The sequence below is a fragment of the Somniosus microcephalus genome, chromosome 10 (genome assembly GCF_052327205.1).
Source record: "Somniosus microcephalus isolate GS21.2 chromosome 10, FLI_Smic_1.0, whole genome shotgun sequence".
NCBI lineage: Eukaryota > Metazoa > Chordata > Chondrichthyes > Squaliformes > Somniosidae > Somniosus > Somniosus microcephalus.
The window spans coordinates 176,991,501-177,007,010 of NC_140996.1; the positions used below are offsets into that span (position 1 = coordinate 176,991,501).

At 45.8% G+C, this 15,510-nt stretch overlaps 1 protein-coding gene across 3 annotated transcripts in view; it reads right to left on the reverse strand.

Annotated features, from left to right (window-relative positions):
* LOC147111873 (spermatogenesis-associated protein 13-like) overlaps positions 1 to 13,961 on the reverse strand; it is a 398,934-nt gene extending 384,973 nt beyond the window's left edge. Inside the window, exon 1 of one of the 3 annotated variants that reach the window (XR_015079762.1) lies at positions 13,569 to 13,961. Coding sequence is in view for 2 of the 3 variants with exons in the window: in XM_085999214.1 (XP_085855340.1) it covers positions 13,569 to 13,583 (15 nt within the window). In the remaining variant the exon portion in view is untranslated. The remainder of the gene's footprint in view (positions 1 to 13,568) is intronic. The other 2 variants (XM_085999214.1, XM_085999215.1) reach the window with 2 other exon arrangements.
* Between the last annotated feature and the right edge of the window lie 1,549 nt (positions 13,962 to 15,510).

The following is a 15,510-nucleotide window of genomic DNA, read 5'->3' on the forward strand; positions in this document are numbered from 1 at the left end:
GCAGAAGACCCCACACAGGTAGGATGCGTTAAAATAACTCCAGCACGCCTTCTTCGCCTTGCCACTGGAACCGGCAAGCCAGTACCTCTTTGCTTTTACTTATAATGGACAACAATATACGTGGACCCGACTGCCGCAAGGCTTTGTAAACTCTCCAACATTATTCTCTAGGTGCCTACAAGGACAGTTGCAGACTTTGACCTTGAAACATGGTTCTGCTCTGGTCCAGTACGTGGACGATTTGCTAATAGCTAGCCCTGACGAACAAAGTAACCGGGAAGACACCGCCCAGTTGCTTAATCACCTATTCTCACTCGGGTACGTAGTCTCTCAATCAAAGGTACTAGTGGCCCAACAGAAAGTTAAATTCCTCGGCTTCATGCTCTCAGCAACCGAGCGGAGTCTAGAGAGAAGCAGGATTGAGCCAATCTGTCAGTTCCCCGTACCCCGTAGTGCAAAACAAGTGAGGCAATGGATGGGGATGGTAAACTACTGTAGACAATGGATACCCAACATCGCTCTAGAAACCAAACGACTAACACCATACACCAGTATGGAGGGCGAGTTCCAGCTAGACCCTGTCGCCATAAGAGCGTTTGAAAACCTAAAAGAAGCATTGTCACAAGCCCCAGCACTGGGGAGACCCCTGTATGACAGGCCCTTCCAGCTATACTGCACTATCCTCACTGATTGTTCGACTGCTGTCCTAACGCAAAAACATGGGGACAAGCATAGGCCGGTGGCTTACTACTCCTCGAAGTTAGATCCGGTAGCGCTAGGGCATCCCGTATGCACCCAGATTCTGACCGCCATCTATAATAGCCTACAATCGGCTGCCAACCTAACTTTGCAACAAGATATTACTGTATACAGTTTGCACTCGGTAACTGCACTATTAGGCCAATTACAAACTCAGCACCTCACTATGGCCCGACAAAATAAGTACGAGATATACCTGTTGAATAATCCTAAACTGCAATTTAAGCATTGTACTACTATCAACCCAGCATGTTTTCCTCACAGAACCACCCCTCGAACAAACAGACCCAGGACATGATTGTCTATTTTTAATCAAGGAAGATACCTCCATCAGGGAGGATCTATCTGATGCCCCAATGCAGAGTCCTGACACAACCATGTATGTAGATGGAAGTGCGTCCGTCAGTCCCCTTGGGAAAAGACTTTCTGGATATGCAATCGTAGATCAGGACAGTAATACTTTGGAGTCTGCCGCCTTTGAACTTCCGTATTCCGCCCAACAAGCAGAACTGTTCGCATTAATACGAGCTTGTATCTTAGGGAAGGACTTAAAAGGTTAACGTTTATACAGACTCGAGATATGCCTTCGGAGTGGTTCATGATTTCAGACAATTATGGAAAAACAGAGGGTTCCTAACCTCTGCAGGAACACAGATATCCCATCAGAAATTAGTATCGGATTTGCTACAAGCCCTCATGCTACCAAAACAGATCTCCGTGATAAAGTGCTCCGCACACACAGCAGGACAAACCCCTGTAGATATAGGGAATAGATGCGCTGACCAGGGAGCAAGGGAAGCGTCCCAGGAACGACGAGTGGTTGTGCCTAGAATGATGAGCCAGACTAAAAGCTCAAATAAAAGCAAGTCTCCCTCGGAAAAGCCAATGCCAACCATCCAAGACGTCATTAAGTTACAGGAGGACGCTCCTGACCGTGATAGGGGACTGTGGAAACAGCTCGGTTGTACATATGATTGTGTGTCTAAATTATGGGTCACCCCTGCCGAGCAAACTTGTATGTCAGATGAGCTAGCATTATGGGTTATTGAATGTATACACTTTGCAACTCATTGTGGTGCCAGAGCAACTAGTGACACGTTATTAGCTACATGGTGGCATCCTAGATTACAAGCTCTGGCTCAAGGTATTAGCAGTCGCTGCCTCATTTGTCAGCAGCATAACCCGGGAAAAGGCATACCTTGTGAAACGGGTAAGACGCCGTTACCCACGGGTCCCTTTGAGACCCTCCAGATGGACTAAATTGAATTAGAAAGGTGTCAGTGTTATAAATATGTACTGGTTATTGTTGATGTATTTAGTAAGTAGATTGAGGCCTACCCGACTACAGATAACAAAGCCTCCACTGTTGTAAAAGTTTTAAGGAGAGAAATTATTCCAAGGTACGGAATTCCAAACCGATTAAGTTCAGACAACGGCCCTCACTTCGTGGGTCTGGTAAACAAGGAGTTCTGCACTCAAATGGGCATCCAACAGCAGCTACATTGTGCCTACAGGCCACAGGCCGCCGGACTGGTCGAGCGGGCTAATCAGACCTTGAAAAATAAACTTGCCAAATTACAGGCCGAGACGGGAACTACATGGCTCAAACTACTCCCCGTGGCCTTGTTCCAAATACGCACTACCCCGGCTGGTGCAGCAAGATTAAGCCCTGCTGAAATCATATATGGCAGACCTCTCAAAACCCCGTGGAACCAGGAAGTCCCAAAGACTGTCCACTTTCACCACATGACGGCAGAAATGACTAACTATATTTTGTCGTTAACCAGGGCATTGAAAAGTTTGCACTCCCGGGTACGCGCTGCTTACATCGACCTCCCTCCTATAGTCAGTCCGTCCCAGGTCGAGCCCGGAGCGTACGTATTAATCAAGAATTGGACGCGAAAAGGATTGGAACCTCGTTGGGAAGGACCCTATCAAGTCCTACTCACCACCCCAACTGCTGCCAAAGTAGAGGGAAAGAGTGCTTGGGTTCACCTCCACCACTGTAAAATTGTCAGTAATGCTATGCCTGAAACTTAAAGAACGCTAACCTCTCTTGCTTCCAAGAAATCTCTCCCTAAACAGACATGCAGACGTCGCTGTGGATCCTCTCTATCAGTGTCCTGATCACCCTTGGAATAACTCAACAGCCCAGAATGAGAACATGCCGGCGGAACCAACCCAAGCGGGTACACCACCTATGCCACGAAGACGTGCTTCGGTGCAATGATGATAACCGAGGCGGGTTCGGGAAATGGAACGTGATCAACTGGGACACCTACATTGGGCTTATTAGACAGCCCCACCGCTCGCTAATGCTGAGATACATACACAGAGGAACATTGCCATGCCATTGGACCAAGTGTAAATTTGATTACGTCTGTCGACGCCAGGTGACCAAGTCTGTTACTGCAGGACCATGCAACAGAACTACCGATACCAAAGGACAAAGCTGTTATCCGAAGTCCAACCAGGAAAGGAAAAGAAATGGGCTGCCCCCTTTGAAAGAATTTGATCGACTAAATAAAATAGACGTAACCGAATAACGGTTGGTTATCATAGAATGATGATAAAAGGAGGGAATGAGAATACCAAGGTCAAGGAAATAGAAACAAGAAACTGTGAAGGCAGCAAGAAGTAAAATAAAAAGGCTAAACTGATCTTTGGCTGCTAATATGGCTGGCGCCCACAATGTCACACCTTGCTGATAGGAACAGTGTAAGGCAGCGTGCAGAAGTTATACAGACAATAGGCGATCAGAAAACGCATTACCATGATTGCAAACGCATTACCATAATGTTTAGGTGATCGTGAACACATTACCAGGATGTTTACTTAGCTGTAACCCATTCAGTTAAATGTGACTTCTTTATTTCAAACTGCCAGGCCAGGAAATCAAATTAAATGTATACGTGCACAGCTCAGGATTGGTGCAGGAATGTACGAGGTGTTAATGTCTTCTCAAATGCAAGTATAATAATGTAGCACACTGTATGAAAAATTGCTTGCTCTGTTGGGTTCCTCAGACTCTTGCAGGAGTCGGTGCCAACATTTCAGAGTAAGACTCCGCGGAAAATAAATCGTTTGAATTCTCCAGTTGCATTCGACTCAGTGATTACTGAACCAGACTGAGGGTAAAAGAATCCGTTCTACCACATTCATGTCCCAGTAATGGTGATCCTCCATCTTGCAATACATACAGGTCTAGTTTTGGTGTTTCCTTACCGTTATATATAACGGTCACCCTTATTTTTCCTTTGGGGTAGACTTTTTGCCCCGTGTACGTCTTCAAAATAATTTTTGTGTCTCTCAAGGGTATGTGTGAGAATAGCCGCTCGTAGTCCCGTCGGTTTATGACTGTTAGGGCTGATCCTGTGTCCAATTCCATCTTTACCTGGACTCCTGCTATCTTGAGAGTGACCCAAATGGTTCGGTGATCCTCCGTTGTGATCACATTATGTAGTTTCAGACAACTCAGTTCCCTGCTTTCGGAGTCGTTATCACTCTTTTGTTCGTCTGAACTATTCTCCGTCATCCTATGTACCTTCTTGTACTTTTCTTTGGTAGGTTTCTTATTGCTGGTTTTCTTTCCCAACCTGCAGACTCGTGCTATGTGTCCTACTTTTCCCACACTGTCTGCACACTTTGTCTTTGAACCAGCAATCATTCTGGTCCTGTGCTGTTCTGCCGCAGCGATAGCACTTCGCTGTTCTATATGACATTTTGTTTGTGCCATATTCTTGCGGTCTCTGTTGTATCTCTGCAGCGCCCCGTGCTGCTGCTTCATATGATACCACAATGCTGAAAGCCTTTTCCAGCGTAAGGTCCTTTTCAGATAAAAGCCGTTTCTGGGTTCCTTCACTTTGAAGCCCACACACAAACTTGTCCCTTAAGGTATCTGCCAGTCCCGCTCCAAACTGGCAGTGTTTCGATAGTTTGCGCAGTTCTGTTAAATAATTAGCATTGCTTTCATCCTTATGCTGGTTCCGTTTGTGAAACTTGAATCTTTCTGCTATCATCAGCGGTGTGGGGTTTAAATGTTCCTGTAGTATCGTTACTATGTCTTCAAAACACTTTTCCATTGGCTTCGTTGGGGCTACTAGATTTTGTAATAAACCATACGTCTTTGCACCCATTAAATTTAACAATACCGACGCTTTCTTGTCATCTGACACCTCATTTGCCTTGCAGTATACCTCTATTCGTTCGACATATGTAGTCCAATCTTCAACTTCATTGTCAAATGCGGTGATACTGCCACTCTTCGGCATTTTGGGTGTGGTTTAAAATGGCGTCTCCCAATGGCTTAAAATGGCGTCTCCCGCGCTTTCCTTCCGCCAACGCTGCTCCCGGCGGTTCTCATGGCAATGGCGGCGCCCTGTAGGTTTCGCGCGCTTCTCCTGCGCTGCTGCCAACGCCGCTCTCGGCGGTCCTCGTGGCAATGGCGGCGCCTCGCGGGTTTCTGCACGTCTCTCTCTCCCTCTCTTCGACGCTGCTCGGCCCCTGAACACCGGCTGCGCCCTGTGCACTCTGCCCTCTCTCTCCCCCGTCGACGCTGCTCAGCCCTTTGCTGTGCCGCTCGGTCGGGCTCTAGCCCGCCGCTGTCCAGGAAGGGTCTGCGCACTACCTGTTGCCAGCCCGTTTTGCTGGACCACCTCGACTGGAAAGCCAAGCCTGGCTCACGACAGCCTCCCCCGCAATTCTCGAGTCTCTGCTGGATAACTGGGCAGTTGCCCGTGGTCGCCACCCAAGTCTCTGGCCTTGACCTCCAATCCACTGATCTCCAGGAACGAATCCCCGGGAGGTGATGCAGAGTTGCAGGTAGGTTCGAACTTGCCTTGTTGCCAATGTTGTGTCTGTGTATAATGAGACACAGACTGCAGGAGAACGGTACAACAGGTGTTTACTCAACGTGGCTCACACTGGAATGATCTGTACAGATTACTACTCAGTGTTATATACAGGTGTGGTCACTGCCGGTACTGCAGTATACATGAGCTGTAAAAGATAGTTCCCCCCCTTAAAGGTATATACATTAGAGAGAGAAAGTACTGGGCAAACTAATGGGACTAAAGGTGGACAAGTCTCCTGGACCCGATGGCATGCATCCTCGAGTCTTAAAAGAGGTGGCTGCAGAGATAGTGGATGCATTGGTTGTAATCTACCAAAATTCCCTGGATTCTGGAGAGGTCGCAGTTGACTGGAAAACCGCAAATGTAATGCCCCTACTTAAGAAAGGAGGGAGACAGAAAGCAGGCAACTATCGGGCAGTTAGCCTAACATCTATCATTGGGAAAATGCTGGAATCCATCATTAAGGAAGTGATGGCAGGACATTTAGAAAATCACAATATAGTCAAGCAGAGTCAGCATGGTTTTATGAAAGGGAAATCATGTTTGACAAATTTGCTGCAGTTCTTTGAGGATGTAACGAGCAGGGTGGATAAAGGGGAACCAGTGGATGTTGTGTATTTGGATTTCCAGAAGGCATTTGATAAGGTGCCACATAAAAGGTTACTACATAAGACAAGAGCTCACGGGGTTGGGGGTAATATATTAGCATGGATAGAGGATCGGCTAACTAACAGAAAACAGAGAGTCGGGATAAATGAGTAATTTTCAGGTTGGCAAACTAACTAGTGGGGTGCCACAGGGATCGGTGCTGGAGCCTCAACTATTTACAATCTATATTAACGACTTGGATGAAGGGACTGAGTGTAATGTAGCCAAATTTGCTGATGATACAAAGATAGGTGGGAAAGCAAAGAATCTCCAAAGGATATAGATAGGCTAAGTGAGTGGGAAAAAATCTGGCAGATGGAGTTTTAATGTGGGAAAATGAGAGGTTATCCACTTTGGTAGGAAAAATAAAAGCGCAAATTATTTAAATGGTGAGAGATTACAAAATGCTGAGGTGCAGGGGGATCTGGGGGTCCTTCTACATGAATCATAAAAAGTTAGCATGCAGGTACAGCAAGTAATTAGGAAGGCAAATGGAATGTTGGCCTTTATAGCAAAGGGAATGGAGTAAAAAAAGTAGGGAAGTCCTGTTACAAATGTACAGGGTGTTGTTGAGACCACACCTGAAGTACTGCGTACAGTTTTGGTCTCCTTATTTAAGGAAGGATATACTTGCATTAGAGGCAGTTCAGAGAAGGTTACGAGGTTGATTCCGGAGATGACGGGGTTATCTTATGAAGAAAGGTTGAGCCTATACTCATTGGAGTTTAGAAGAATGAGAGGGGATCTTATTGAAATATATAAGATTCTCAGAGTCAGAGTTATACAGCACAGAAAGAGGCCATTCGGCCCATCGCGTCCGTGCCGGCCATCAAGCCCTATCTAATCTAATCCCATTTTCCAGCATTTGGTCCATAGCCTTGTATGCTATGGCATTTCAAGTGCTCATCCAAATGCTTCTTGAATGTTGTGAGGGTTCCTGCCTCTACCACCCTTTCAGGCAGTAAGTTCCAGATTCCAACCACCCTCTGGGTGAAAAAGTTTTTCCTCAAATCCCCTCTAAACCTCCTGCCCCTTACCTTGAATCTATGCCCCCTTGTTATTGACCCCTCTACTAAGGGAAAAAGTTCCTTTCTATCCACCCTATCTATGCCCCTCATAATTTTGTATACCTCAATCAGGTCCCCTCTCAGCCTTCTCTGCTCCAAGGAAAACAACCCCAGCCTGTCCAGTCTTACTTCATAGCTGAAGCGCTCCAGCCCAGGTAACATCCTGGTAAATCTCCTCTGCACCCTCCTCTACTCCCTCTTCACCCACGACTGTGTGGCTGTTCATGGTTCCAACACCATCAAGTTTGCGGATGATACCGCGGTGGTAGGCCAGATCACCAACAACGATGAGTCAACCTACAGGGAGGAGGTCCAGCATCTCGTGAAGCGGTGCGCCGATAACAACCTGGCCCTTAACATCAAGAAAACCAAGGAAATCATTGTGGACTTCAGGAAGTCTAAAGGCAGAAGTCACACCCCCATCCACATCCATGGGGCTGTGGTGGAAAGGGTGGACAGCTTTAAGTTCCTCGGAGTCCACATCACGGAAGACCTCTCCTGGTCCCTCAATACCTATTCTTTGGTGAAGAAGGCCCAGCAGCGCCTATATTTCCTAAGGAGGCTGAAGGGATGTAACCTGTCACCCCTGATCCTCTCTAACTTTTACCGCTGCACAATAGAGAGCATCCTGACAAACTGTATCACAGTATGGTATGGCAGCTGTAGCTCCTATGACCGGAAAGCCCTGCAGCGGGTAGTCAAAACTGCCCAACGCATTACCGGCACCCGGCTACCGACCATAGAGAACATCTACCAGAAACGCTGTTTACGGAGGTCACTGACCATCATCAAAGATTCTACCCACCCCAGCCACAGTTTGTTCGCCCCCCTGCCATCTGGGAGACGCTACAGATGCATTCGCACCCGTACGACCAGATTTAGGAACAGCTTCTTTCCCAGGGCTGTCATCCTACTGAACTCCACAAATAAACTCTAAAGCCTGCACATCTGCCAATGCACTTTATTATGTTTATGTATTACAAGCCAAATGAATGTTGAATGTTAAATGTCTTAATCAAAATGTACACTCTCGTTGTACTACACTTGTGCACTAACAATGACAATAAAGTTGATTATTATTATTATCCTTCCTGTAGTGTGGCGACCAGAACTGCACAGTACTCCAGCTGTGGCCATACCAGCGTTTTGTACAGCTCCATCATAACCTCCCTGCTCTTATATTCTATGCCTCGGCTAATGAAGGCAAGTATCCCATATGCCTTTTTAACCACCTTATCCACCTGTTCTGCTGCCTTCAGGGATCTATGTACATGCACACCAAGGTCCCTCTGATCCTCTGTCTTTCCTAGGGTCTTATCATTCATTGTGTATTCCCTTGCCTTGTTAGTCCATCCGAAATGCATCACCTCACACTTTTCAGGGTTAAATTCCATTTGCCACTGTTCCACCCATTTGACCAACCCATCTATATCATCCTGAAGGGGCTTGACAAGGTAGATGCAGAGAAGATGATTCCCCTCGAGGGGGCATCATTTCAGAATAAGGGGGCACCCTTTTAAATCTGAAATGAGGAGGGATTTCTTCTCTCAGAGGGTCGTGAATCTTTGGAATTCTCTTCCCCAGAGAGCTGTGGAGGCTGGGTCATTGAATGTATTTAAGGTGGAGATAGACAGATTTTTGAACTTATCGGAGTCAAGGGTTATGGGGTGTGGGCAGGGAAGTGGAGTTGAGGCCAAGATCAGATCAGCCATGATCTTATTGAATGGCAGAGCAGGCTCGAGGGGCCAAATGACCTACTCCTGCTCCTACGTCTTATGTTCTTATATCCTTATGAGATGGGGCAGTAGTTTGCAAGGACAGAGGGGCAAGGGTTGGTTTTTTGAGGAGAGGGGTAATGACTGCAGATTTGAGGGAGAGTGGGACAGTGCCTGAGGAGAGAGAACTGTTAACAATGTCAGCTAACATGGGAGCCAGAAACGGAAGTTGGGTGGTTAGCAGTTTGGTGGGAATAGGGTCGAGGGAGCAGAAAGTGGGTCTCATGGACAAGATGAGCATGGAGAGGTCATGAGGGGAGATCGGAGAGAAACTGGAGAAAGATGTGAGTTCAGGGCTAGGGCAGGGGGGAACCTTAGAGGAAGTTTGGCCCAGTGGGCTAGGGGAAGGAAGGGAAGTGGCAGAGGCAGCTGAACAGATGGTCTCAATCTTAGAGATGAGGAGGGATACTGTACCACAGTGACCGTCAGTGGATGTCATAGAAACATAGAGATAGGAACAGGAGTAGGCCATTCGGCCCTTCGAGCCTGCTCCGCCATTCAATGAGATCATGGCTGATCTTCGTCTGAGATCTTAGCTGATCTTACCAGTTCAGTACCCCGTCCCCGCCTTTTCTCCGTAACCCTTAATCCCCTTAGCCTTCAGAAATATATCCAATTCTCTCTTGAAAATATTTATTGAATTAGCCTTCACAGCCCTCTGTGGCAGGGAATTCCACAGGCTCACCACTCTTTGAGTGAAGAAATTCTTCCTCATCTCTGTTTTAAATGATTTGCCCGCTATTTTTAGACTGTGGCCCCTGGTTCTGTGCTCCCCTGCCATTGGAAACATTCTCTCTGAATTCAGCCTGTCCAGGCCTGCCATAATTTTATATGTTTCGATGAGATCCCCTCTCAATCTTCTAAACTCCAGTGAGTACAAGCCCAAACTATTCAATCTCTCCTCGTAGGTCATTCCCGCCATTCCAGGTATCAGCCTGGTGAATCGCCGCTGCACTCTTTCCATGGCAAGAACATCCTTCCGCAGATGGGGCGACCAAAACTGTACACAATACTCCAGATGCGGTCTCACCAGCACCTTGTACAGCTGTAGTAAGGTATCCCTATTCCTATACTCGAACCCCCTTGATATGAAGGCCAACATACCATTTGCCTTCTTAATCGCCTGTTGCACCTGCATGCTCTCCTTCAGTGACTGGTGCACAAGAACACCCAGGTCCCTCTGCACTTCCCCATCTCCCAATCTATTGCCATTTAGATAATAATCTACCCTCCTGTTTTTACCCCCAAAGTGGATAACCTCGCATTTATCCACATTATAGTGCATGTCAAGTGACTTTAGTTAGGGAATGTTGTGAACAGCTTACTGAAAACAATATCATACAGCATATAGACCACATGATATAATTCCAGTAAGCTGGTATCAACACATTTCAGTAAAACAGCCATATGAAGCCATTTTCTTCAGTTGTGTAATCCTGATTTTCATTGTGCTTTCATTCCAATTATTCTAACTCAGCTTCCATCACCAAGGATACATGTGGAAAATTGGGCGTTTTTACCAAAATTTTGTTTTGTATAGTTTCACTGATACGCTAGTTAGAATGAATTTGTGCACCGAGTTGAAGACAAGTAATTCAATCTCTGGTGCCTTATGGCTTGTCACAAACCACTTGAGCTTCATTCTTGTGTTTTATGACGGATCAGAAATCTGAGATTGAATTACTCTCTTGTAACTCTCTTGTAAGGGTATTGGTGAGACCACACCTTGAGTACTGCGTACAATTTTGGTCTCCTTATTTAAGGAAGGATATACTTGCATTGGTGGCAGTTCAGAGATGATTCAACGCGGTTGATTCCCGAGATGAGGGGATGACTTATGAAGAAATGTTGAGCCTATACTCATTGGAATTTAGGAGAATGAGAAGTGATCTTATTGAAACATATAAAGATACTGAGGGGGCTCGACAAGATTAATGCAGAGAGGATGTTTCGCCTAGTGGTGAAATCTAGAACTCAGGGACATCGTTTCAGAATAAAGGGTCGCCCTTTTAGAACTGAGTGAGGAGGAATTTCTTCTCTGAGGGTCGTAAATCTGCGGAATTCTCTGCTTCAGAGAGCCGGGGAGGCTGGATCATTAAATACATTTAAAGGTGGAGATAGACAGATTTTTGCAAGATAAGGGAGTGAAGGGTTATGGGGAGCAGGCGGGGAAGTGGCTTTGAGCCCAAGATCAGCCATGATCTTATTGAATGGTGGAGCAGGCTCGAGGGGCCAAGTGGCCTATTCCTGCTCCTATTTCTTATGTTATGTAACTCAATACAAAGCATCCAATACATAATAAAACAGACAACAGAATTTCCCCAAAAATCAACAGCAAATGATTAAACTTTCCATAATGACTGTACAATCAAAGGGTCATCACAAAGGATTGTAGAGTTTTAGGTAGGCTAAGTTCCTGAAACAGCCTGGTTGGTTAATTGGTACTATTTTGGCCACTTGAGAAAGTTTGCCATATAGTAGACATTAAAACTTTTTAGATGCAAACTATATTAGTGGTTTTCATGTTTATAAATCAAGTAAACCTATTTTGTGCAGAAATAATGATACTGCATTACCTATTCTAAAGCCTAGTAGTCACTTGAAAGTAATTTTAACCAAATGAGCCCCTTTAATCTACAGTATGAACATTAATGTGCTAACAGCAGAGTGTGCATCAGCATTCAGCATCCACTACAAAACACACTGGTTCTACAAAAGGCAAATCTAAAATAAAACCTTAAGAAATGTAAGTAGTATATATTTGTTTAAAAATACACAAAGCAGATACCAGGAATTGAATGCAAGGCAAGAATCTAATCTTAAGCATTCATATTATTTATAAACTACTCAAGGTCTGCCCTTGTTATTTAGGAACCACTAGATTAAAACCTAACCTCTACTTACTGCCAGTTACCCTTTTTATTTTACGTAATGAATGCAGTCAACTGGTGTTTACTGTGCACTCACTGACCTACACTGTTTCCCAGGAACCAATGCTTCAAAATAAAGCATTCTTATCCCAGTGTTTTAAATCCCTCCACAGTTTCACCCCACCCGATCACTGCAACCTCCCCCAGCCTGACAACCTTGTCTGCCCACCCCATCTCCATTCCTCTAACTCCAGCCTCTTATGATTGGTGGCTCCGCCACCAATGGTGGACAATGTCCCACTCACTAGAATTCCCTTCCTAAACCCCTCCACACCTCTCCTTAAACCCTACTTTTTGGTCAACCCTCCCTCTCTCTCACTTGCCATCCATTTTCCTTGCACTTCTGAAGCACTGCGTTTTTCTACATTAAAAAGGTACTATATAAATGCAAGTTGTTATTGTGGTGCTTGGTTTATTGTACTGTCTTCATGGATACCTGTCTCAAGTCTGCAATAATCGATTTAATGAAGTCTTAACCTTTTTATAAATAAATACTGCACTACAGAATTCTAAATGGTTTGCTCATTGCTATCAAAGAGTTTTTAACTGTGGCTCAGTGGGTAGCACTCTCATCTGAGTCAGAAGGTTGTGGGTTCAAGCCCCACTCTAAAGACTTCATCACAAAAATCTAGGCTGACGCTCCAGTCCAGTGCAGTGGAGGGAGTGCTGCACTGTCAGGTGCAGTCTTTTGGATGAGATGTTAAACCAGAGCCCCGTCTGCTCTCAGGTGGACGTAAAAAATCCCATGGCACTATTTCAAAGAGCAGGGGAGTTATCCCGGTGTCCTGGCCAATATTTATCCCTCAAATCAACATGACTGAAACAGATTATCTGGTCATTATCACATTGCTGTTTGTGGGAGCTTGCGGTGCACAAATTGGCTGCCGCTTTTCCTGCAACAGTGACTACACTTCAAAAAGTACTTCACTGGCTGTAAAGCGCTTTGGGACGTCCGTGCTCGTGAAAGGCGCTATAGAAATGCAAGTCTTTCTTTTGATGTTAAAACAGACACACAGAAAACTCTGGTAGGAAGGACTGGACTAGCTGCTATAATTAAGCACACGATTAGCCAAGCTGGCGGACAGCGTTAACCCAGTCGCCTCTTGGAGTGCCAGTAGTAATGTGACCGTTAACGGATAAAGAGTTTTCCAATCAGTGGGTGCAACGGCCGCGGGTCCGGAGGCGAGTTTATCAATGGAGCAGGGATTCTGCCCGCCAGGAACCATAACAACCTGTTCAACTGTAACCGTCGACGGTGAAAGTATAGTTTACAGCTGGTGTGATGGCGGTTTCGGCGATTACCAGCCCTGTTGGCGAGAGTCCTGACCGGCACCGAACAGGCAGGCCTCGGACAAGCAGCTGAGGGACACCAACTGCCCCATTAGCCGTCCGGGGCTCCCCGTCCACCTCCACCTCCGGCTCCTCCCTCCCATCGCGGGCCCTTTTACCCACCTGTTCTTCTATCACTCGCTTCCCTGACGTTATCTTTACTCCCAATTCACTCACTTTAAAAAAAAATGAAACAACCAAACTTACTTTACTCCTCCACATCCCGGAGACCGCCGGGCTCCGCTCAATCCTCGGCTTTTCCCGCCTCACGAGCCATGACTTCTTTTTTTCTCCTTCACGTGCGGTTAATGAAATCAAATCAAAAGGCGCCGCCTTCTGATGGGCCGGTTATAGGGGCCGCCGGTGGGTGGCGAGTGAGCTTTGGCACTGCTGTCATTTGCATGTTAAAAGGTGAAGAGTTTGCTCTGGGGAATAGAAGATCTGGTCCGGTCCTCTTGTTGACTTCGGTAACACTCACTTTTGTTATCCTTAAAACTATCAGCTGCTTTGACTTTAGGTATGTTCTTCCTTGTGGGATTGACAGGTTTTTAGTCAGTGGTAGATATCTGAGCTGTCCTGCCTTAAGCCCTCCCACCCTCTGCTTTTCATCAGAGAAGAAGAAGAAGGAGGCAATGTTTGTTCCCCTCTGAAATATGATCAGTTTCGGCGTGAAGAGTGATCAGGAGTGTTATCTGTTTCTTTTGTATTGAGGAAATAACATTGAAGTGACGAGATTTAATCCTTCTTACCTCTTTTCTGTTTCTCATTCGTTTTCTGCTGCTTTGCCTTATGTACAGCCCACACATGGAGTCACATGAGTAGTTAAATATTTCCCTAGTTTGAGCAAATATTTTTTTGGTTTGATAATGGTTTTCAGATAAGAGTGGAACATTTTTCCACCAGTTGGGTAGAAATTCTAGCCAGCAGGGTGGGGTGGAACTAGTACAATTCTGGTTGGTTTGAGGGACAGTGGCCACAGTTTGTTGTGGAACCTGGATCGGCTAGATTTCTGCCCCTTCCAAGTTTTCCAGTAAACTGTTGTGGAGGTGGCCACATCTTGGGTCGGCCCTGATACACAAATGACTTTGGGTGTGTATTTGGGAGACTTCATGAGCTACCCAGGGAATTGTGCCCAGCTCACTACCTGATGGGTCCAGTGACACCTATACCTATCAAGAGTAGGCGTCGGTCCCATTCTGGTCCTGTAAGAAGGTGTCAGCATTGCAAGAAATTAAGGTAATTGATCCCAGAGGCGTCCAATTCTTTCAAAAGGGAGGGAGGAAAACAACCAAAGTTACTAAGCTAGATCCCAGGAGATCAATTACAGGAAACTCTCGTTTAAATGGCAAAATTCATACTCTGAAAACAACGCCTCAATAACCGGAAATGTGTCCAAGTCCGAGTCTCCCGCGGTGGCCGAGTTAGTCAGTGGGGGTAGTTCTCCAAACTGCCACTACTCAGCTTCTTGGCGCTATCGGAAGTCCGAACACCTCAATAACAGGAGTCTGACTCTCCCGCGCTGCCAGTAGTCTCTTCCGATCCGCCATTTTTCTGTTTACTGTATAAGTTTTGTTTTACTGTTAAGTAATTAAAGAGTTATGGATTACCCTCAACTGGCAGTACTGTGCTTAATCAAGCATCTTCCACCATCCATTTAACCCAACATTCTGTAGGTGAGTACCCAATTACTGTATACTGCACATTTCTCGATTTTTCTTATTTTTGTTTGTTAAAAATAGCCTTGGTAGATAACCCTCTCCGTCATCCGGAATTTTTAATCAACCGCCACCATCCTGGTCCCGTCGGTGCCGGATACCAAAGAGTTTCCTTGTACATTCAAAAAGATGCCCCTTTGCCCACTGAGGGACTTTATAAAAACGTTTGTGTCCATATTGCTGGGCCTTAGGTGCCCCCTGTTGGAGCAGAATAGTGCCTCCTCATTGGGGAAGGTGCTTTGACTGTACCACAACAGGGACAGATGCCTACCCTGAATACTTAAAATGACCCCATCCCTACGATTTGGGGCAAGATCAACAGCAGGTCAAGGCAGTGCACATCCAACCTTTAAAAGGGTTTATGAATTTCTAGCCCAGTAACATTGTTTCTTTATCTCTGATGTTCTTCCTCCTGTAAGAATTTGTACCTCTCT